General features: G+C 40.8%; 1 protein-coding gene across 1 annotated transcript; it reads left to right on the top strand.

The window, feature by feature from the left end:
- The first annotated feature begins 1,686 nt into the window (after positions 1–1,686).
- WFIKKN2 (WAP, follistatin/kazal, immunoglobulin, kunitz and netrin domain containing 2) lies at positions 1,687–25,073 on the top strand. Its single transcript, XM_029597582.1, has 2 exons — positions 1,687–1,839; positions 22,953–25,073. Exons 1-2 carry the CDS (start codon positions 1,777–1,779, stop codon positions 24,465–24,467), a joined length of 1,578 nt encoding a protein of 525 aa, XP_029453442.1. The 5' UTR covers positions 1,687–1,776; the 3' UTR covers positions 24,468–25,073.
- The last annotated feature ends 588 nt before the right edge of the window (positions 25,074–25,661 follow it).

Genomic DNA, 25,661 nt, shown 5'->3' with positions numbered 1-25,661 from the left:
GCATGGGAAAAGCAGGGAGGATCCTTAGTTGTAAAAAAAAGTAAATATGAAGCAGAAAAATTAACAGGGTGCCAGTAAGTAATAATTAGAAGTTATAGCAGAAATATGGCTGCTCGCATAACTGGGTCTGTCTGGTAGGTTGCACACTCTTAATGTTGAGTGGATTGGTGTGGCAGGTTGTTGTTGGTGGAGTGCCATTTAGAAACGCTACAAGGACATAGGTAATTGCCAGGTTCTTGTGGCCTGGTTTGGCCACTGTTGGAAACAGGATGCTGGGCTTGATGGACCCTTGGTCTGACCCAGCATGGCATGTTCTTATGTTCTTATGTCAGATGTTCAGGTAACAGCTGAGCTGGTATTTGTGGCTGTTTGGATTATTGTGGAACCTTGTGGTTGGAAATGGGAGATGACGGGAGTTGAGTGGCTCATATGGGCTCAGCTACTTAGGAGGGTGGAGCACAATGGAGGCACATGACCAAAACTGCTTGGATAAGGAGTAATATCCTAAAAACAGCCATGCTTTAGGGCTTGCAGCTAGGATATACCCTTGGAACTGTGGACAGGAATAACTGGGCTGGACCACTTGGTCTTTTTCCACCGTCATCTACTGTTAGTATAGTTAAAAACCGTAATTAGCAGTAAACTTTGTAATTCTTCTAGGTAAAAGAATACTGCTTAGGTATATTTTTGAAATACTGCAAAATGCACAGATGGTACAGTTTTCTTTCCATAACTGAAGGAATGAACAATTGTGAAGTAAACATGTTAACTGAGTAATTGCATAGTAATGTAATATTGTAAAAGAGTTATAAATCTCCATAATGCACATGCATGCAATTATCATAAATCTTGCTGGAATTTAATTTATATATAAAATACTGTATATGTATGGTTCCAGAGTATGGAAATGTTACTAGTTTTTTAAAGGTCAGCAATAATAGGATTATGGTCCCCTGAGGGCACTAAGGAATTCAATAAGCCCTTATGGATTTCAGAAGGTTTCAGCACTGTAATTCATACTGGAATTGCTCAGTGTTTAAAAAAAAAAAAAAAAAAAAAAAAGTAGAGGAATAGTAGGGATATGCAACAAACAGAAAAAAAAAAAAAAAGAAATATGCTGGAGTTTTTTCATGCTATTTAATGTTTTTAAATAAATAGCATACAGTTCCTTGGGAGACATTCTACTTCTACCGTCATGTAATTTAGAAAGCAGCCATTCATAAGCAAATACCAATCTCAGTGCAGGAAGCTAGTTTAGGCCTAGGGGTTAAGAAGGCCTCCTTAAATTCAGAAACATGCAGGTGTCCTACCGTGCTGGGTCCAACCCTTTAAACTCTTTCCAGCTTTTTTCTGTAGGAAATCTGACTGCCACCCGAGCAAGAAAAGTGTCAAAAGAAATCAAGTTAACTTTTTCTGACTTGTTGAGCAGATCATGGGCATAAATTTAACAAACTGTACTCTAAGTATTAACATTTTTTCTTAAAATAAAGGGTTACTTTATAAAATCTTTAATCCAATGCAGTCCAGACCAGACTGCATTATTAGCAAAAAGAGGAAGGACTGCTGAACTTTCTAGAGGGCAGATGTGCTCCAACGCTTGAAATTCAAAGCAACAAGATCTCATATTGGAGAAGTTCTGAGATGTTGTGGATGTTGTTTTGTCAGATGTGGATCCTGTTGTGGAAGATCACCATTCTGTTGCTTTTGGATGTTCCTTTAAAAAGTAAAACTTTGCCTCCAATACGGTACTCACATGCTGGACTATGTCCAAATGATATGAATCCCAACTTATGGGTGGATGCCCAGAGCACCTGTAAGAGGGAGTGTGAAACAGACCAGGTAAGCAACAATCTATATGCAATTTTATATGTTTTATTATTTCTTTTATTGCTATGAATTATTAGTATACATCCATTTTAATGCTGGAAAAATGACTTTTCTTCCTATGGGTATCACTATTTGCTTTAACTATTAATTCATATGATAAAAATATTACTATACTGTGATTTATTGGTAATAACTCATTTGGTCTGGAAAAACTGATATATTTAATTACTTGTTGCGTATAGGTCTGTTGGCTGTGAGCTTGTGACTCCTTCAGAAAAGCACCATCTATACAAGATGTCATTGCGGTTTGGGGCTTGCAACCTCCCTTATTCTGGTCATCCAGGTTTAAGATTTGTTGACCAATTTTAAATATCTGTGGGACAAAAGATTTATTTTTATAATGAGATCTGCTGTGGACTATCACTTGAAGTTCTGCTGATAAAGTTTGAGACTTCTTTGCTTTTAACAATAGCCATTGAGGAATATATCTGCTTATCATTTTCATAGCACTACGAAATGAATGTAGCACTATAAAAGTACAAAAGGAGAGAGTCCCTGCTTCTTGGAGTTTACAGTCTGATTAAGGCACATAAAACAAACATTTTCAGAAATATATTTATTACAGTGAACATGGTTAAAATTGAGATAATTATGTTCTGGAAGAGCCAGGGCTTAAGATTTAAAAGCAACCTCAAAAAGGTAAGTATTTAACAGAACTTGAATATGACTAGTGAGGCAGCATAACACACCAACTCAGCAAAGCTGTTATGGGCATATGGCACAGCAAGATGAAAAGTGTGGAGTTGGGTGCTGGTAGTGAAGGAGAAGGGATATAGAATAGCTTACCCACATGACATAGGCCCTACTATAGTGGTAGCTACTATATGAACATGAAATATTTCACACTCCTGTGTTTATATTTGATTACATGGCTTTCTAAACCTGAGCCCAATACAGGTACAATACAATAGGGATTTTCCTTCCCCAGAGTGCTTACAATCGTACTGCCTGATTCACCAAGGCTTTTCTTCCATTCTTTATGAGAAAATACCTTGATGAATCAGGCCCTAAGTTTGTACCTGAGGCAATGTAGGGTGAAACGACTTGGCCAAGATCACAAAGAGCATTGGTTGTAGAAGTGGGATTTAAACCCTGGCTTCCCTGGTTCTCAGCTCACTACTCTAACCACTAGGCTATTCCTCCATGCTTACTTTTATTTGACTTCCTGGTAATCTTTACTCAACTTCAGTCATATTTAGTTAATTACTGCACAGGAAAGTAATGTATTAAGTCTAGCGATGTACTTTACTGATGATGTCTATACTATTTCCTGACTGAGAAATCATATTGAGGTAGACTAATTCTCAAGTTTTCAAAGTGATTTTATCGGTTAAGGAACATACATACAGTAATCTTCCTAAGTAAACCAGGTGTTGCTTATTATAATTTCAAATTTAAAAAAAAACAACAAAAGAACAAGCCCTGTGATATCACCATTTCCTTTTGTTTTAGCATTTTTTTCAAACTGGTATTTATTTTGATTCAGATAATCAAAAATAAAAATAAACATCAAATAAAACTAAAAAGAAGTTTAAAAAATCAAACCAAACAACAAAACAAAAACCAATAAATCTTTATGCTAGGAAAGGTAAATAAGACCTGTATGAATTTCAAAAAGAAGTGCTTATGTAGAAATAAATGTCAACAAAATAAAAAAAAATGTCAACAAAAAAAGTTGTATGCGAGATCTTTTTGTTGCACTAACAATACATTTCTAACTAGCTTTTGAGTCTATACTCCCTTCATTAGGTCAAAATAGAATGAGAAAAAAAGTGACTGAAAAGGTAAGGGCAAAGAGACTGGTATTCTAAAGGTACAAAGGATCTCAGATAAAGAACAGGGAATAATATCTGGAAAAGCTGAGGGAAGTAGTGAAAGTAACCAGGACAGCAAAGGCTTGAGTGAAAGAAAAATGTCTAAGACAATAAAGTAAGAGTCTAAAACGTTTTTCAGGTATGTCAGTAAAAGGAGGAAGACTGAAAAATCAAAATAAGGAATCTGTGGGTGATGTAAAGGAAAAAGCAGAAGGGGGAGATCATATCAAACAAATGAATTTCTTTAATTGGGTGACTGGTAAACAGAATTGGAGCATGTATTAGATATGGTATACTTTTGATTTTTAGCAAAGGTTTAGATCCTGTATCCCACATAGGAGGCACATACATAAACTAAGCAGCTTATGTGTTGGTCAAGTTGGTGCTCTGGGTTAGAAACTGATGGAGTGACAGACAGTGATTAATGGAGACAACTATGAAGGGGGAGTTATCAGTGGAGCATCTGAGAAATTGGTCCTGAATCAGTTTTGTTCAAGACTTTTATGAGTGATATTACAAGTTTAAGAATTTGCCATACCACATCATCCCGGGGGTCCATCAAGCCTAATATCCTGTTTCTAACAGTGGCCAATCCAGGTCACAAGTACCTGGCAAGATCCCAAACAGTAAACAGTTTAGGAGATAAGGATTCCCTATTTTCGAATCTGCAACAAAGTAGACATTTATGAAGGAGTAGAAAAAATCAGGAGCACTATTAAAAAGTTTGAGGAGTGTTTCATTGCTTGGCAGTTAAGATTTAATGCAAAAAAGTGCAGTGCCGTACAAGGAAGGTCTAGAAATCCAGGAAAAGTCTATTCTAAGCATGCAGTGCAGCAAGGTAGAAAGCACAGCGTTGGGGACTGGCATAGGGGAGAAGGGCATAATAGGAGTGACTTGCCTGATGAGTAGAGTTCACAAGGCGAGGTATAAGGAGAGACAAAAGATGGGAGATAGTGAGGAGCAAGAGTGTGATGGCTGTTGTAGGTGAGTAAGAGAAGCTTGAACTATATGTGGAAATGGATAGAGAGCCAATGTAGTGACCTGAGAAGAGGGGTTATATGGGTATATCGACTTTGTGAAAGAAAAGTTGTGCAGCTTTATTTTGGATTGATTGTACTAGAAAAAGATGGTTCATTGCAAGACCAGTGAGAAGCAGGTTAAAGTAGTCTAAGCAGGAGACGGTGAGAGAGTGGATAAGGGTTCTGGTAGTATTTTTAAAAAGGAAGGGCTAGATTTGGTGGTGATATAGCGAAAGAACAAAAAAAAATACATTTTAGCATTGTTTTGGATATATGTAGAGAAGGATAGAGTGGAGTTGAAGATGACCCCAAGGTTGTGGGCTGAGGGAACTGGGAGGAGTAACAGTGTTATGCACAGAAATAGAGAAAGGAGGAAGAGGGGAAGTGGGCTTATGGCAGAAAGAAAAGGAGCTCTATCTTGGCCATTTTGAGTTTAAGGTAGTGATGGAACATCCAGCCAGCAATGTCAGACAAATAGGCTGTGTTTTGGGACTGGATTTTTGATAGGTAAAAAAGAGCAGGGTGAATATCGCCACACGGCCGTCAATGTCAAAAGGGGAAAAAAGGTGGGTGGTAAATAACTTGTAATGTCCAAATTAAATTAATGAGCATTCAAAAAGTACTTTAATAATAGAGTATCAAGAGATGCCATTTCAGATGCCATTTAACAAGATGAAGTAATTTCTGCAAATTTACTCATGGAGCAGATGGTGCTAGTGCTGTTTGTTTGGCTGGAGCACTTGCTGCTATTTACATGAAATATATTCATTGCTGGACAGCAATGGACAGTCCCTTCATTGCCATGGTTAATTGGTCCAATGACCTCAGCATATATTTAATGACATCAGCAGACATTCAATGACATCACCAAGAAGATCTGACCATCTCTGGCTTCTTTCAGTACTGCGCAGTTCTGGCTATTCTGTGAATTTGAATGTGCAACACTTTCTATAGAGCAGGGGTGGTCCATTCTAGTCCTCAAGAGCTACAAACAGGAGGTAGTGCATGCAGATCTACCTCATGCATATTCGTTATGGATAACCTGAAAACCAGGTCTATTTGTGGATTTGCCCATCTCTGCTATAGAGCTTTGAAGCCTTCGTTTTGTTGCCGCAACACCACAGGGTGGTCATAGAGGAAGGATGCTTGGATGTCATTATGTGCTGTTCTCACAAAACGTCTGCCTTTGCTTGTTTTGCTAACAGCCAGCTGTACTTCTTCCCAGCTTCAGATGCCAGATAAACTCAATTCTTGATTACCACAATATTTATTAGAATGAGGAGCAATTCAATACCATAGTGTGTATGAGAAGGCACCAAGAGTAGCTGCACAAATAGGGGATACTGTTACAGCTGAGAAGCCCAATCAACCTGAAGAAAACAAACTTCAGCTGAAATAGAAGCCAAGGATTAATGATTGAAAGGTTCCTGGAAGAGGAGCCAGGATGAGCTGCTAGTTTGAAATAGTCTAATCCCAATCTGAAATCTATACAAGAAGTAAACTGTCCCAGCCTGCTTCAGGTCAGAGGAAAGGAGCAGAGGGAGAACAAAACAGGAACAGACCCAATAGAAAGACCCAATAACACAAAATCACACAGGGTGGCAGTGCAACAAAGAAACCCAGAAATATACTGTGGAGACAGAACACTCCCCACTTGGTATCACAGATACCACTATTATCAAATATTATACAAATCAAAGAACTATCAAAAATATGCAATGGTCGTTGATGTTCAAATATTTTCACGAGACATAAGGAGCCCTTTCTCAAGTGACAGACTTGTTGAATGTCTTCACCGTTCCTTGTTTTGCTGCTTTCATTTCAATCTTGCAGACCTTTCTGACACTACTGGGAAAGGTTTCACAATAAGTTCCATCAATCATTCTGCTGCGCTCGCCCATCCTTTAGTACAGGGGTGGGCAATTCCGGTCCTCGAGGGCCGCAAACCAGTCGGGTTTTCAGGATATCCTTAATGAATATGTATGAGAGAGATCTGCATACACACTGCCTCAGCTGTATACAAATCTATTTCATGCATATTCATTAGGGGTATCCTGAAAACCCGACTGGTTTGCGGCCCTCGAGGACCGGACTTGCCCACCCCTGCTTTAGTAGAACCATATCACCTTCCTGAATGTCTGGTTTGCCAGATTGCCCTTTGGAGCGAGTTGTGAGGCACTTGCAGTTCCAGCGACTCTAGAAAGTATTTGCAAGACTCTGAGCTGTCTCCCTTTTCTCCTATATAGATCCATGGTGTCAAAGTCCCTAAATGGTGCTGGATTTGTTCCAGTTTTTTGGGTGAGAAGCACGTCAGGATGACTGTTGCCTCAGGATCAGTGGAAACTGGGACTAAGGGTCTTACATTAATGATGAGAGAGACCTTGGCCAGAAGCATTGTTAGGACTACATAGGTAAGGTGAGTGAGTCCAGTCTTAGAGAGCATAGAGTACAGGAAGCACCAAGTGACTTAAATCATACATGCCCAGACCACCCATGTGCAAAGAATAAGGAGAATTGAATATCCTATTCACTTTTGTTCTGACAGGTACCTATTAACAGCAGAACTGTTAAAATCTTCTGAATTGATTATCAGCTTTCTGCAATCTTCAACAAACTTGATTCTGTATTCTGTACGGAGCTTTTGGCATGTCCTCTGATAGAGAAGAACCTTTGGAGGGCATTTCTGAAGCTGGAGGATAACTTCAATGGACTCAGTAACTTTAGTGTAAACAGCATGAATGCTCATGCATGTGAACATTGCAGCCCATCGTTTGCTGTTTGCAAGTCCTCCCTTCATTCATTGGGAACAGACAGACCATGGTCCAAAGACCTCTAACTCTACATAAGTGAAGGGTGGTTCCATGCTGAGCTGGTAAGCTGGCAGATCTGCCTTCTATTCTTACTGCTGGCCTCGTAATTTGCTGCATTTGATACACTCATGAATGACTGAATAATGCATTGTTTAGCACCAATCATCCAGATGCCTGGCTCTGACTGCTCCTTCTGTGAATTGTCGATCTTGGTGTAGAAGCAGGATGGCAATGTGAGGTCAGTTAGGGTAATCAAGAGGTTTCTTTAACCAATGGTCCGGTTTGGCCTGATTCAGCCAATCACCAACTCTGACTAGGCCATTTTCATCAAATGTAATGGTTCAGCTTCCAAAGAGGGCTATCTTTGGGAATGTTTTCTTTCTTGGTAATGCACTTCATTTCTTTAGTGTAAGCATCTTGCTGAACACAATGCAGGAACTCATTCTCTGAACAAGAGAGCTCATCAACTGTGCATGACTTTGTGCACAGATGTCAGTAGTAGCAAGCATTTGATGTACTCTCTGGGGTCTGCCAAAAAGAGAGCACAATGTGGATGAGGTATGCCATAGCTCATCTCAGCACTGACCACTTCAAAAATTGGTCGAACCAGTATGCTGCTAATTTGCCTTTGGGGATGATGTTAGTGGCAAGCATGGTTACCTGTGGGTGGATTTCTATGTCGGATACAGGATTCACAAGCTCAAAGGAACCCTTTTCAGCTAGGAATCCATCATTATTTGTAAGGGACTAGGTCCAGTTAGCCATGTTTGCATCAGATGAGCTGCTAAGATAGGTCTGATGTTTCTGAAAAACAAATTTCAGAAAAAGAATATAGTACATAGGATAATACAAAAATCACTGCACTCAATCTAACATAAGTTTAAAAACTAGAGAAAAAACGATACTTTTTCAATAGCTTTTAAAATGACTTCAGGATAGGGGCTTCTTCACAATAGCTCTGGGATGAATTTCCATAGTTGTGGTCCAGCTAAAGATATTGCTCAGTTTCTGGTGAAGTCCAGTGTTGCCAGTTCATAGTTGATACTTTCAATAGGTTCTTGGTTGTGTAACGCAGGTGCCTGGTAGGCTTATGTAATCAGAGGATTGTGTTCAGCCATGTGGATGAATCATTGTTAAGATTATAGATGAGACAGTACAATATTGAGTGTGAAGGCAATGGAGATTGGACAAAACAGGGGTGATATTTTCTCAGTCCTGTCCCAGTGAGGATCCTGGCAGTGGAGTTTTGTTGTATTTGCAGAGAATGAATGGTATTGGCCAGAAGACTGAGATACAAGGAATTTCAATAATCAAGAGAGTTCAAAACCAGACATTGTAAACCTGAGCAAATATTTTGATGTTCTAGCAGGGATTTCAGCCTTCTCAACAGACGAAGTTTATAGAAGGAGGATTTAACCACAGCAGAGATGCAAGTGCCGGAGTGCCCGATTACAATCAGTCTCTCAGGAATCACCCAGTGCATCAGCATCAGCACCAATGCTCTGAAGCATTAGCATCATCAATGCACTTATTTATTTATTTGCTTTTGTATACCGACATTCATTGGGGTACATCACATCGGTTTACATGTTAGCGAGGAGAGATAGTAGGACGAGCGTGTCTTACTATTTTACATGGAACGGAGGCAGATCAACAGTTAGAACAATTACATTTTAGCAGTGGTGAACATTGAAATGGAATTGATTCAAATAGCTTAACAGGGTGATTTGATTCAAACAGCTCAACAGGTCAATAACTATATTTACATAGGGAGGTAGGCATCTCTAGTTATTTACAAAGGGGGGGAGTCTGTACATGGGAAGCAGGGTGAGGCTTATTGAGGTACGCAGGCATGTCTAAAGGTTAATTAGGATTATGACGTTTCTCTTTTATTGTGAAGTTGGGGTGGGTATGAGGAGGGGGGGGTAGGGAGTTAGGCTTGAGGGCTGAAAGGCTTTTTGGAATAGCCAGGTTTTCAGATTTTTTTTGAAAGACTGGGTGGACTTGACACTTTGGACTCGATACTTCAGCATCGACTCCACTGGTGACTGTACCAACTTAATGCTTCTGCATCATCAGTGCATCGGCACCATCAGTGCACTCCATGCTTCTGCACCAGCAGGACGTCTGCATGTTGGTGCCCTCCATGCTTCTGCATCATCCACTCCCTTGATGTGTCTGCACCATTGGTGCCTTTGATGTCCCTTCTTCATGAATGATTTTGATGTGCTCTTCATCATCAGTGCAAAACCTTCTGGCTCTCGACACAGACATTCTGCCTACCAATTCAAGAGTTCCTCTTTACATTAGAAAATGCCATCGACACAAGTAGTTCAGATGGGATCTCCTGCATGGAACTTGATATAGGCATCTCAAAAGTATTTTGTTTGAGAAAAGTACACAGATCCATCACAATGGAAAGGAGCTCTACCCTGGTGGGGACTCTATGTATGCACATACAGAGCCCTGCAGGGTTATCTGCTTGTCTTTGCACCCAAGACATCTTCATTCATTGTGCCAGAGGCATTACAAAATGTCTATCTTATTTCCACGGAAGTTCCCTTTCTTCTTCCTCAGTTATCAGCAAGGTTCCAAACTTGCTTACAATCTTATTCAGAGTCATGGTCCCCCTAACCTTAAGTTTTAAAGAAACCCTTTACTTCCCTAATCAGTAGAACTTTGTCCCTGACAGTGGACCTCTTCTCTCAGAATCCTGGATGAAGGTAATTAGTCACTCAGAAGAGATTTTTTTGGAAATAGTAGTGATCCTGACCAACATCTGTTGCGTTCGTGCTTATTCTCGCCCTCGCTCCACCCTCTCTACCTTTGTGGCGACTCCCTTTGGCTCAGACGGACAGATGCAGCCGCGGCTTCTCTCCGCCTCTTGGTCCCGGTATCCCCAGGCTGGCTTGACGCTACGGATGCGGCGACCAGAATTGTACACAGTATTCAAGGTGTGGTCTCACCATGGAGCGATATAGAGGCATTATGACATTTTCCGTTCTATTAACCATTCCCTTCCTAATAATTCCTAACATTCTATTTGCTTTTTTGACTGCTGCAGCACACTGAGCTGACGATTTTAAAGTATTATCCACTATGATGCCTAGATCTTTTTCCTGGGTGGTAGCTCCTAATATGGAACCTAACATCATGTAACTACAGCAAGGGTTATTTTTCCCTATATGCATCACCTTGCACTTGTCCACATTAAATTTCATCTGCCATTTGGATGCCCAATCTTCAAGTAAATAGTGGTATCAACATGGTTGCCATTATCCTTACCATATTGTTTGATTGAGCCAAAGTGCACTGTAGGCATTCAGAGGCTTGATTCTGAACGGCTTTTTTTGGGTGCACCCATATGCAGGAGGAGACCAATAGTTAGAACTCCTGTAAAGTAGTTTCATAAGAAATTAGAAGGCAGCAGGAACAAAGGCAAAACACCCAAAGGCACCAAGAAAGTCACAAAGCAGCAGGAATACTGTCATCAATACCCAAAGACTGGTTGCCCAGCAAAGCAGCATGAAGATTGCCATCACCCCTCAAGACTTAGAGTGGGAGGAATAAAGCAGGAAGAAGAGTGCCATCAAAACCCCCAAAGTATAGAGTTCAGAGCAAAGCAGCAAGCACAGTGGTATCAATAACACAAGACATAGAGTAAGGGGTAAGGCTAAGGCAGAAAGAAGAGGGGCATTAAAGCACTGACAGAGGGGCAAAGGACACCAACAATGGCATTAACTCTCCATAGCACTGAGAGATGGGCAAAACAGCCCAAGCATAAAGATCCCAAGGCCCCCAAAAAGAGATAAAAGTAGCACATGAACATTCCAAGTTACCAGGAGAGGTGTGAAGAGCACCAACAGTGAAATGATCTCTCCAAGGCATCAAGGAGGGGCAAAGTGGTACCAACAGTGGCAGACATTCCCCAAGGCAAGGAGAAAGGCAGGAGTAGGCCTCTTCAGTATCAATGACAGTAAGATGCTGAACCAGGAGAGAAGCAGGGCATAAGGAGGACTGGGCAGTAACAATGGCAGAACAACACAGGACTGGGCTGAACCAGGACAGAAGCATGGTGGGAAGAGAGAGGTTTTTTTGGGGTTTTTTTCATGTTTTTGTTTTGAAGCCATGACATTTCAGTGTAATCAAGAGAGGCAAGATGGGAGGAGCAGGTCAGGCAGCAATAGTTGTATAACCCAGATAGTGGTACCAGAGGCCATATTGCAAATTTCAATTTTCAGATTGAAAACTGTTATTGTACCAAAAGATGTAACTCTAGGGTTTCCTGTGCGAGGGGAAAGTTTCCTTTCAAGGCCCTTCAGATCGCTCTTAGTAGTCCCACATTAAAGTATTTGCACACAGCACTGATAAGAGCATAGACAAACATCAGAGTCACTACTCAAAACACAAGAGTTATTTGGTGGTGTCCAACATTCTCTTTAACTGATAAAGTGCAAAGTGATGATTTAAAGTCTTTAAGCTGTGCACTTCATTTTTAAGATTGTACAAGTGTTTTTCAAATAAGTTTGACTTCTTGCAGTCTTTAACATCCAGTTGTTAAAGCCAATTTAAATTATTTTGCTACTTCTTCCCTCCTATTGGATACTAGGCAAGTTGAGTACTTCCCTCCCAATGTTGGGGAAACATCAAAGATACCATTTAAGTTAAATAGTCTTACCTTCTACCTCCTTCTTATTTCCTTCTTCTCTCTCTCTCTTTCCACATGCAGTATCGGGGTGATATCTTTCTCTTCTCCAAATCTTCAGATGTACATGGGCCCTGGATGGGGCTCCATCTTTTCTCCTCTTCCCCCTTTTCTCCTCCTTCCTCTACACAGGATGGCTGGAAGTCATCCTCTCCTTGGATCTTCATGATCACAGATTTCACTTGCATGAAGGGAACCTCTCCTATTAGATTGAAGAGCAAAATTAAATAAGCTTAACTGAATCCCAAGTGATTGGGTACCCCACACATAAATTTAAAGTTAAAGAGTAGATTGAGAGAGTGGAAAGAAACTCCCATCCCAAATAAAAGATTTCCATGGAGATTTTAAGTTAATTGCTAGAAAAGTCAGAGCACAGCCAAGACATGATGTCTGTGGAAGAAACAAAAGGAAATCTACAAAGCAAAATGGTAATCTGGTTTTATAAAGCAGAGGAACACATCCATTGCTAGCTTCCACATGGGGGAACTGCAACCCATTAGGCTACTCTGTCTCTCCCCACACCAAATGGTTTATTCCTAACAAGATCACTACAGTAATATAACACAGCAAGGCACAATTGGCCAGATGGACGGTAGTACCATCCAGTTCACCAGTAATATCTGGACAAGCAATTCTGACACAAGACTTTGGGGGTCATTTTCCAAGGTGTTATCGCAGGAGATAAATTCGCAAATCACGCTAACAGCCGTTAACGCGATTTGCGAATGCAAATTCGTAATGTTATATTCAGGGGGCGGAGTTGGGGCGGAGCACATGTAAAACAGGAAACAGTTATCGTGTGCCGCGAAACAGCCGCAGTGTTAGCGCGGCTCCTATCGCGGCTAATAGCTACAACACTTTCATTCGCGTTACGTTGTGCGCTACGGGCCAGTAAAGGGTTATCGCGGTCCACGACAATTCCGAACGGCTCAGGTCAGTGTGTGAGAGAGAGAGAGAGAGAGAGAGAGAGAGAGAGAAGAGAGAGAGAGAGAGAGTGAGCCTTGCTATAGTGCCTGTGCCCTAGACAGGTATTTGTATCCCTATGGGAGGGCCACCTAGGAACTCGAGGTGGGGATTAGGTATGAGCGTAGGGGGTTGGGGGCCACTTTCACATTCAACATGAGACGTACGGAAAGAACAGTGGTCTCTAGTGAAGATTTGCTGGCCGTCGGAGTGAGGAAACTCACTCCAAGAAGAGATTTGGGCAACATTTTCTCAACCTAGCTTGTTGGACGGTTTGAGAGAATGTTGCCCAAATCTCTTCTTGGAGTGAGTTTCCTCACTCCGACGGCCAGCAAATCTTCACTAGAGACCACTGTTCTTTCCGTACGTCTCATGTTGAATGTGAAAGTGGCCCCCAACCCCCTACGCTCATACCTAATCCCCACCTCGAGTTCCTAGGTGGCCCTCCCATAGGGATACAAATACCTGTCTAGGGCACAGGCACTATAGCAAGGCGCTCTCTCTCTCTCTCTTCTCTCTCTCTCTCCCTCCCTCTCCCTCTCCCCCCCTGAGCCGTTCGGAATTGTCGTGGACTGCGATAACCCTGGCTGTTTGGACACTTTCGTGTACTGCGAGGATTCATTGGTTGTTTAATCGCGGTGCACGATGTTTTCGCGATTTGCGAATCCATTTCCGCAAATGGCAAAAACATCGCGTGACGCGATGTTTCCCCGCTGCATGCAAAATGCCTTATTTGCATGGGACACGCCCCCTCATGCGATATTGGAAAATGAGGCCCTTAGCTAGGAACTGATTGTACATGATCACTTGCCTACTGAATGATGGCCTGGAGGGTACTTTGTAATTTGGGGCTAAGAGGTGCAGCAGCCACTTAAATCTCATATGTTCCACCACCTGCAGGATCTGGTCATCCACGGCAATCATTTGCTTGATGCAACATGTCACCATCTTTGATATTACCTGCCTTTTACCCCAGGACAGTAATTTGGGACCTTACCTTAACTGGTCCATGGTGGCATACTGATGAAATGGACTTTGGGTCTGCTTGTGTGTCTCCTCACTTGGATCAGTAGGTCATCTGTAGATGGACTTCTTTTCTTTGGCTTTCCTGCTTCTGCTGATGTTGCTGTTTTGCGTGGAAGATGCAGTTTCTAGACTAATGCCTGCAACCAACGCTAACAGGTGCTTTTTCGTAAATGATGCTGCATACCACTGTTTGAAAGATGAATCACTGCTTTCCCTCTATTTATGGCCTTCGGACCATGAATGCATTCTGCAAAATGCTGGTTCTCTAGTACTGTAAATTGACTCCATACTTCTGATGTCTTGCGGAATCCCCTCTTCCTTTCTGGGTGCTGGTGCTGGGATTGAGAGCGGACCAAGAGTGAAAAGGCCAAGGTTATCTATCATGCTGTTTGCTGCCTGCTCTTTCTGGGGGGGGGGGGGGGGGGGTGTTCTTGCACCATACAGTATCTCTTGATGCCTCCTGTAGCTGGCATGCTAGTAACTAGAATCACCCAACCCTCCTGAGCTACTTAAAGTTCAATATCCTCTGAGTTAATTTTATTTGATAAATCACCTTTTTATGGTTAAAATCAAGGTGATGTACAATAAAAACATATAAATAAAAATCACATTGTATAATAAAGTAAATTAAATATATATTAAAATAGTAACAACAATTAAAACTGTTTAAGATAAATAAAACAGAAAATGAAATTGTTAAATCTTCTTCATAAAAAGGTAAAGAGCAGATCCAAAAATTTCATACTGCAGCAAAAATAAAATTTGGCATAATACACAAACTAAAATTGATAATCAGCTTCATATAAAGGTGGACGAGAAGGCCCACTTTGGGCCATTCTGCCTACCTGTCATGTCCATGAAGTGTACCACCTTGGGAACCTTTTTTGCCTCTGTGTTTGCTGTTTGGATCCCTGCCTAGGTCTTGCATCCTTTTTTGGTTATATGGAGTGTTTTGTCCCCAAAATAAAAATATGTAAAAAGAAAAAATAGAAGTTTCTCCTCCCACTACGCTTCTTTTCTGGTGTTTTATCTTGCTATCTAGGCTTTCATGCTGATTGCAATTTTCCACAGTCTATGCCTCGGGAGGTTTAATGCCATTGGTTTTGCATTTCCCTGCACTGTGTGTTGCATGTCAGTATTCGGCATGTATTAACTCTACAATTACCCCATATCTAATTTAATTAATCACTTCCAATTTCACTCTACTGGCCATGTATATTTAACACTTGCATGGCTTGATCTTTACTTTTGACAGAATCAATCAGTTAGCCATGCCTCTGACTGGGATAGGTATCCCACACTCCTGCTGGTTGCCATGCATCAGACAGGGGCACACCACCTGCTCTCCAGTGGAAGAAAGCATCTTGGCACAACTGACATCAAAAGGTACAGCTGCCCCAGCTTCCTCTGAGTTAGGGAATAGGTCAGTCCCTTGCTCTAAAGAGAGAGAAATCATGAAAGCTGGAGGAAAAATCATGCAGAGAACCAAATTTCTCCTCACCTTGGCAGATGGGAGAGGGACTGGTCCAACATCTATGCTTGGGTCCCTGGGTTAGCTGCCGGGCAACTCAGCCTTGAAATGCTAAAGACAGTTTCCAGTGAATGTTGCCCGCATCATGCCACAAAATTCCCCTGGCCATTCATTGCTTTGCATACTTACTTCATCACTTCTTGGGCTCTTCATGCTCTTCCTGGTACCGCTTTGCCCCTCCTGGTACCTTGGGTTTTTTATGCCATTCTTCTTTCTGCCTCAGCTCTCATGATCCACCTTTGGGGGTTTTTAGTCAATCTTTTTTCTGTATTACTCTGTTTCTTCCTTTTGTTTGTAATTGCTACCACAGTTGCTCCAAACCAGTCTTGATACCTAGCGTTCTTCTTCTTCTGCTCTGGTTGTCTTCGAGCTTCTTTCCAAATTCCCTTCCCCTATGATATTTGATGACTCTTGTTCCTGTCCTGGCCATCTAATGCTTTATATAGGCCTTACACACCTAGATATCTTTAACAATGTAATGCCTTCTTGGACATTTTCTTCAAACTCCATTCCTTTACAGTTCTTATGATTATTGGTCTCATCTGGTATTTTGCAAAAAGCATGGGCTGCAGAAGTGTAGCAACCAGGACCACACTTTTCCATGATTACTGCTTATGAGGTAATGGAGGCAGTATTTGAAAAAACTGATTCAGAAGAAAAATTGTGTCCTGGATTCCCTGAATCACAGGATATTAAACTTCTAGTGGCTATTGAGAATTTGGTTTCTTTAGTCAGTAGCATCATAGCCTCCAGTGAAGACAAGCTCCAAGTCTGAACAGCCAGCTCCTTCAATTAATAATGCTATATGGAAATAACATCAGGCCTCCACAGATCTCCTCTGGCTTCTCCCTGCCTAGTGCTTTCTATCAATTATCTTGATGCCCTTTGCATCTGATTTGAAGCCTTGGAGTGTTCTTGCCACTCTGAGTGGCTTCTTTGCAACTCTTATGATGCTTTGGGATCTTAATGCCACCCCTTTGGTTGTTTTGATCCTCTATTACTGGCTTAGGGAGTTTCTGCCTCTTTTGATGCTTTGTTCCCCCTTCATGTGTTCTTGCCACACTTAGTGCTGCTTTGCCACTATCTTATAGCCTTGGGGGGGGGGGGGGATTTCTACCAGTGTTATTGGAGCCCTGTGCCCCTCTTTTGGAGCCTTGGGGTGTTCTGGCCATTCTTGCTGCTGCTTTGCTCCTCTGATGGTGTTTTGGAGAACTCCAGCCACTGCTGGTAGTGTTTTGCTCCATTGTGGGTTCTTGGGATCTTCATGCCAATTATAGTTAGTTTATTAATTTTATGAATCACGTTTCTTACCAAAAAATCAATTTAATATACAATTTAAAAAATACACAATTATTAACAATTAATTAACATAAAATTAAATGAAGTTAAAAAATAGTAAAACAACAAACAAAACATAATAGAGAACAGGGATAAAATAATAAAAGCAAAGGTATAAAGGTTATTATAAAACATAATGTATAGAAATGATTAGAAATTCCTAATTTCTGAGCCCAAAATAGGCTGCATTGCTTCCTTCTTTGAATATAATGGTAAATGAATGAACTAATAAACCAAATGAGAATTTTTTTATTTGAAACAAACCAATCGCATGACTATGACCTACAAAACAAATGAACAAACTGAAATTAATTTTTAAATTCTGCACATGTCCAAAATCCAGCATCTCTGTAGCAAGCATAATGGGGGCAATTTCCAAATTATCTGCATTATAACAAGGTCAGCAGGCCCTTTTTCCTGTGGATTTTGCATTAATTTTCAAAGCTAAAGTATCCACATATGTTTATTTTTGAAACCTGATGAGGCTACAAAATATGTGGACATTTGAGTCTGCTTTTTTGCAGATACTTGAAAATGCAACGTTTGCATTATTTTTCTCGCTGACCAAAACATGCTTCCGTGAATGTCTCCTCTTAATGCAGCTAAATGTACGCACGTTGTGGAACTATATGTGGACTTTTAGCTACATTGAGGGAGGGCGATTTTCAGAAAGCTGTTTATTGCAGATAAAATGCTTGCAGGCACATAAATTGCTTTGAAAATTGACTTCAATATTTTATTTTTTATTTATTTGTTAACTTTTTTATACCGACATTCGTGGGTACATCATGCCAGTTTACAATATAACTGAAAAGGCGGAAAGTACAAAAAACAGATCGGAGGGGAGGGGAGCAGCGGAGAAGAGAGGAGAAACGAGTGGCAGAAAGGAATGAAAGCCAGAGGGAAGAATGTAAAAGGAACAGTACCTGGGGGAGGAGGTACAGGCAGGGATAACCATATTATATGCACAAAATAACCTTACAGACAATACACTCTGAGGGGACTAAGTCATCGCAGAGAAGTTATACATAAACATTATGGAACGACCTTGCAGGGGAGGGTACGGCAGTGGGATAACCATATTATGAGCAATAAGTAAAAAATAACAAAGGTATATACAGGTACAAGTACATTAGCTTCGTGTTTTAGATTCTGGCTCACTTCTTTTCTGCTTTGGGATTGCTCTGATCTTTGCTGGTGCTGGATTCCTTCCCTTCTTCCTTTTTTCCAATTCTTCATGTTCATGGTCTCCAAAATTAGCAATTACATATCCTAATTAGAAAACTTGACCATTTGCCAAGTTTTCCACAAACTAGAACAGCCATCTTCTTTCTGCAATTATTTTATTTCAATTTATTGGCATTTTATATTCTGTTTGTGGATTACAATAGATTTAAAATAGGATACAATAGTGCTAGATCAACAAACAATATTGGTTGAGGATCTATATATTTAAAGACAGATTCATGGTTTTGTTGTTGTAGAAATAGGAATACTTCTCTGTTAACTAGGTTGATAGAAAGGAAGTCTCTGCTGGGAATGCTTGGCTAAAACGTCATGCTTTAGCTTTCCTCCTGAAGGAAGAAATTCATCTTCTCTTGTATTTTTCCAGAATGGGTAACTATGGCAACTGTTATTAGAACAAACAATAACGTACAATCTAAACAATCTCAGGACTTAAGATAAAGATGCCTTCTTGACCAGAGACATTTTTTTGAGCCTAGACAAATTATTTATATTTAAAGGTTTTGGTCTATCAGCATAATTTTAGTCTGGCTAACTTTTTCTCTGTTTTTTTCAATTATAATTTAACTCTCTCACTCCTGCACAGGTTATGCTCCTTGGTTTGCCGTGTTTCTAAGCTTTTTATCCTTTTCTTCTTAACTTTTGAACTCTAGGGACTTTCTGGGCTCTTTGACAATGTCATAACTGCATCCGCCTTCCTCAGGTTCACTTCATCATGTGGGGCCAATGTTGTGATCTGCTGTTAAATGGGGTTCTACTACCATGAAGTGTGTAATTACAGTTAGGTTTCTCTATGTTGTCTTGGGATGTTGTTGGCATGTGTAGAATACTGAACATGGAAATAGCAAGAGAGGAGGCACCAGTAGAAAAGGTTACATGGAACTAATTTCTATTTGCCAATCAAAATTATAGCAGTACCATATTGCTTTAGGTTTCTGGCACTGAAAAGGCTCTTCTCTGACATTTTATATAAATGATGGACTTATTGAAAAGAAATATAGGGCAAATGGCAAACAACCTTCAATTGTTTTTTCTAATCCTATTTGAGCTTACATACTACCTTTCTCTCACAAAGGGAACTGAAACAGTTTACATATCAGAATAAGAAACATTTGCATAATACATCAATAAACACATACAGTATGCCAATAAAATATAATAAATCAAATATTAAAATTCCTTATACTGCCAGCCACCTCCCCCGCACTCATTAGGGATGTGAAAAGCTGTATTTACATATCTAAACGATAACATTCCCACCATATTAGACATATATCTAAATTCTTCCCCATTGTAAACTGACCCAGACCAAACTAGAGAAAAAAAACAGAATGCTTTACAAAATATAATAGTGAACATCAAGAAAACATTATACTCCTCCCGCCAAAAGCACACATTATTTGGATTCTGTTTTTGTTTAAAACAGATGCATAATTTTTCCCAATGTTTGCAATAAATAGAATTAATAATTGCTTTAAAAATTGATTAGAGTGTCCCCCTTCCAGAATGTTCACCTTTTGTTACCTTATTGGCTAGAAGTAAAATGCACTAAACTGTTCCATGCATCCGCACATCCTACTCCACAATTACCAAGTTAAAAATATATTTAGAAATTCCTTAGAAAATGAAGTAGAAATAAAAACATGGACAAGCTTGGTTGGACAAGTGTCCACTTCTCTTGTGTGTCTGTAGCAATTCTAAATACTTTAAGCTCTGGTATAACCAATCACTTTCAAAAGGACACAGCAGGTGAATTGGTCCCACCTGTGTGAAATTGTACTGATTGACAGGATGAATTCATCAGTTCTTGTTGGTTCTCTCTGCTGGATAGTGCATTTCAAAACAAAGACACAACCATGAGTACCAAGTTGCTGTCCAAAGAATTCTGTAACAAAGCTGTCGAAAGGGGCAGACCTGGGGCTGGGTATAAAAGACTCTGCCTCGATCAGGCTGTCCCTCAAACTGGATGATCAAGCAAGGAGGAGACTGATTAGGGAGGTAACCATGAGGTCAATGGCAATGATGAAAGAGCTACAGGCTTCCATGGTCAAGACTGGTCAAAGTGTGCATATGACAAGAATATTCCAAGTATTCCACAAAATATGGTCCATATAGTAGAATGGCAAGAAAGAAACCATTTCTCAAGAAAGCCCTCCATAAAGACTTTTTGAATTATGCAAGGAGCACGCAGGGGGTATTGTAGCCATGAAAAAAAAAAGGTTTTGTGATCTGATAGAACTGATTTGCCCTTCTCTCAGTATCTTGGGGTGTTGATGCCATTGCTGCTGCTGCATCGTTTCCCTTATCATGATGCCTTGGGTTTTTTTACCTCAACTTCTGCTGCTTCAATAATCACTCAATGTCTAGTAGCAGGACCGGATTAAGGCTATCTGATGCCCTAAGCACAGCCCAACAGTGGTGCCCCCTCGACCCTTCCATTGCTTAACTGACAAGACATTAAGACTCAATAATTGCTGAAGAGATGACAAATTCAGTTTTCTTCCAGGCCATCCCTTAGACCAGACCCCACAACGATACTAAATATAAACCCTTTTTAAAATTGTATTTATTTAACACTAAATAGCAGTAAGCAATATAAGCAAATTATTTACTTATAACTAGGGGGGGGGGGATTGGAAAAATGCACATTTTCAAGACACTTTGCTGCCTCCCTTCCCTTAGTGCTCTCTGCACGTGTTTATTTTGTTGAATGGTTAATCCAGTGCTCTCTAGCGGTGTTGTTGCCTCTGCTGCTGATAACCTGCTCTTCAAACAGTGCCTTGCTCCTCTCTAGGTGCCTTGGGATGTTTTTGCCTCCACTTCTGATACTTTGGCCCTCATTTGAATGCCTTAGGTGTCAGGATTGATTACAATATGACAGGTGGCATACATCCTAAAGCTCTTCAGAAGGCCCTGAATTCTGCCATAACAACCCTGGTTGAGATCATCCTTTAGTCAACCCCCTAGCTCACAGGGTTCAAGACTAGGGCCATATTGTGAGGATCCCAAAGGACTGTCACATTTAAGAAGTTATTCTAGTGACTAGTCTGTGTCTCTAGATCACTATGATTCAATCAATCAGGCCAACCCTCTCTATAAGTCACAGACAGTAGCTAATTAACACTTTTCTGCATAACTTTCAGTTCAATGCAATTAGCAGGATCTTGCAGGGATATAAACCCAGTTAACATACTCTAATAGTGAACTAGTTACTAGTATATATCTGGGCTATGGTTTCCTCACATAGAATCCCCATACTGCAGATTCATTCACTCTCTGGCCGATGCAGTAAAGTGCGCTCACGCTGAGCGCACTGTTAGCCCCTGTTTGGCCGTGCGCTATTACCCCTTACTTATACAGTAAGGGGTAATAGTGCGTGGAAAACGTACGGCCAACCCCCCCCCCCCCCCCCCGAAACTAATAGCGCCCGCAGCATGCAAATACATGTTGATGGGCCTATTAGTTATTCCTGCGTGATACAGAACGTAAAATGTGCAGCAAAGCACAATTAAAAATCAGCCCGCAGCTCGCGGGTTGGAAGACAAACACTCAATTTTGCCAGCATCCATTTTCCAAACCCGTGGCTGTCAGCAGGTTCGAGAACCGACGCCGGTAAAATTGAGCGTCCGCTGTCAAACCCGCTGACAGCCGCCACTTCTGTCAAAAAGGAGGCACTAGGGACGCGCTAGTATCCCTAGCGCCTCCTTTTACCGCGGGCCCTAATTTGCATATGTTTCTTTACTGAATCGCACACCCAGGAGAGCGGGCGCTCGCTGGCTCTCCCGCGCGTCTTACTGTATCGGCCCGTCTGTGTGTAACCACCTCGTTGTTTCCACAAGTTCAGGAGTGACAGACACAACAGCAAGTGTCTCCTACGATAGGCAGCCTGGAAGAGGGGTTGCAAAGATTGTACAGAAAGTTCTGGAACCATCTGAGTCAGTGAATTTCCTAATTTTACCTAACATTTTTTCTTCCAGGATCTTTGCAGTGTTTTTGTTTGACATTGGTACCCATATGGACTCCTGCTTATCTACTGTTCTGTAATATATGCAGTGAAAGCCCTACTATCTGGCTCTTAACTATGCAAAATGCTCAAATAATTGGCATCTTTTCATTTCCTCCAGCAATGAAAAGAGAGGAGGAGTTGGATTAGAGTAAAGAGTAGCTTTTCTCTACTGTGCTCTGTCCATCCCAGCATCACTCCCTTCCTTCTTGTTCCCTTTAAGAACCAGGAGGAGAAAGTAGAGGAGCAACAATGGCAGGAAGCAGAGAACTCAGGTATATTTCATTAACCAGTACAGCCTATTCCTCAGGCATGCCAGATAGTGGGGCTTTTACTGTATTATTAAAAAGCAAAACAAAACAGAATTTGACTATAAAGAGCATTATGGAACTTGTTGAGATACCTTGTAGGTTTTGGGGTTTTTTGACAGAAATAGCTTGCTTTCCTGGTTAGTGACATCTACAGAAACAATCAGTGCCACCAGGCACGTTTATCAAGGCATTATCCCAAATGTACTGTACAGGAACCATGCTTAAAGGCAGCAATCTATTTTACCATTTAAAAAAAAAATATATTTAAGGTAATTATATGTACTTTTTGTTTTCTTTCAGGAATGTGAAACCTATGAGAAGTGTTGCCCTAATGTTTGTGGAACAAAAAGTTGTGTGGCAGCCAGGTACATGGATGTCAAGGGAAAGAAAGGCCCTGTTGGTATGCCAAAAGAGGCGACCTGTGATCATTTCATGTGTACACAGCAAGGCTCAGAGTGTGATATCTGGGATGGGCAGCCTGTTTGCAAGTGCAAAGAAAGATGTGAAAAGGAGCCCAGCTTCACTTGTGCCTCAGATGGACTGACATATTATAACAAGTGTTACATGGATGCAGAAGCTTGCACCAAGAGCATTATGCTGACAGTGGTTACCTGCAGGTACCATCTAACCTGGCCTAATACTAGTCCTATCCCTCCAGAAACGACAGCTCATCCCACCACGGTCTCTTTAGAGACCACAGTCATAGATACTGTGCCTCCAGCTTTAGTTAATAACCCTATACATCAGTCGGTCTATGTGGGAGAAACTGTCAGCTTCCTTTGCGACATCACAGGAAGACCAAAACCAGAAATAACTTGGGAAAAACAAATCAGTGGTAAGGAAAACATTATCATGAGACCAAATCATGTAAGGGGGAATGTTGTGGTAACTAACATTGGTCAATTGGTCATTTATAATACCCAGCTTCAAGATGCAGGCATCTACACCTGCACTGCCAAAAATGCTGCCGGTCTGCTCAGAGCTGATTTTCCACTATCTGTTATCAAAGGCGAACTTTCATCTAAAGAAACTGCCCAAAATGAAACTCACTTCCCAACAGACGAATGCCTGAAGCAACCAGACAGTGAAGACTGTGGGGAAGAGCAGACACGATGGTACTATGATGCAAAGAAAAATAATTGTTTTACATTCATTTACGGTAACTGTAATAGCAACTTAAATCACTTTGAGACCTATGAAACCTGCATGTTAACCTGTATGAATGGACCCGTCAATATCTGTAATCTTCCTGCTCTGCAAGGCCATTGCAAAGCTTACGAGCCAAGATGGGCCTACAACAGTTTGATGAAGCAATGCCAGTCTTTCATTTATGGTGGATGTGGAGGGAACGAGAACAATTTTGAAAGTAAAGAAACGTGTGATGACATGTGCCCTTTCCCAAAGAACCCACATTGCAAAATCTGCAAACCCCGCCAAAAGTTAGTAACAAGCTTCTGTAAAAGTGACTTTGTTATCCTTGGACGCATAATAGAACTGACTGAAGATCAAGAGTCTGGACATGCCCTAGTTGCAGTAGAGGATATTCTAAAAGATGAGAAAATGGGCCTAAGGTTTCTGCGCAAGGAGCCTCTTGAAATCACACTTCTCAATATGGACTGGAATTGTCCTTGTCCCAATATGACCGCCGTAGAGGGCCAGCTTATCATCATGGGCGACGTGCACAATGGTATGGCAGTCCTAAAGCCAAACAGCTTTGTTGGCACCTCCAGCATCAGGCGTGTGAGAAAGCTTCGTGAAGTTATCCACAAGAAAACGTGTGAACTTCTAAAAGAGATTCTAGGATTACAGAAATGAATTGCACAAGTAGAGAGGACACGTTTAAAAGCAATTTATCCAGATTGATTGTCCTGTTAGAAAATTGTCGTCGTCCCCCCAAGAGGCAGGGGGGGGATATGTGGGCTTTCATAGCGTAACATCCTTTTAGTCGCAGTAAAACGAGGCGGTCTCAGATGTGTTTACGTTGGGGGCCAGGGGAGTAAACAGCGTGCATGTGTTTGCATTATAAAAATGTATGCATGCTCTTTTGCCCCTGGTCAGCTGCCCCTCCCAATAGCAAGTGCACGTATGCTTGCCATTTGTGCATGCACACGTTCCGCTAAGTTTCAAAGGGAAACCATCTGGGTAGATTCCCTTTGAAAATTAGTTTCAAGGTATGTGCGCACCTTGCAGCACTGCATTCATTTCAGAACTTGAGACTGAATTTATTTTTAAAATGTTGTTTGTATAAATATGTTAAGCTGAATGTATTTTAATTGATTACTAACACTTTATAAGTCCTGACTAAAACCAATGAAGGCTTAATTTGCTGAGAATGCGTCAGAGTTTTGAATCATGGTTTTCCATTTCTTCCTCTTTCTAGATTCTATTCAGAAGACTATATGAATATGATCCATTCTTGAATTCGTGTACTATACAGAAATGATGTATATGTTCTGCCATGTAATATAATGTTACAGTGCTGTTCTCATGGTTTTCTAATTATTACAGAGAGAAACAGTAATACAGCACCTCACCTTTGTAAAAAGGAAGCTAGTTCAGAATTCCTCATGTGATTCCACACTTACCTGAATGGTGTCACAATGTTCACTGTTGACCAAGCAGTAGGTCATGTTCAATGGCACGTCCTTTCTCCATCATCAAGATTTGCAGCCCTATATAAAATTTACTAGACAGCTGGATGCTGCTAAGTAATAGCTAAAATTATTACTTAAAAATGGATTTATATGAAAGCAAGTGCATACTCACTAAAAGCTCCATGGTGTCTGGTTTTAAGTACTGTGCTTCTTGTTTCCGCAGATGCAGGACATTGTGTTAAGAAAGACGAATCTCACCACACTTGGAACCAGGGTTGGCTATGGTTGTAACTGAAGCCAGCCAAGTCCCATAGAGCTATCATTTGTTAGTTTTCTTGAAATGAATTTAAGGTTGTTAATGTGCAGCAACCAAAAAAAAAAAAAAGATATTTCAAGATGAAGTTTCTGTTTAATG

This window comes from Rhinatrema bivittatum, chromosome 4 (assembly GCF_901001135.1).
Source record: "Rhinatrema bivittatum chromosome 4, aRhiBiv1.1, whole genome shotgun sequence".
Classification (NCBI taxonomy): domain Eukaryota; kingdom Metazoa; phylum Chordata; class Amphibia; order Gymnophiona; family Rhinatrematidae; genus Rhinatrema; species Rhinatrema bivittatum.
Note: the sequence above shows the minus strand (reverse complement) of the source record. Positions and strands in the feature narration are given on the sequence as shown.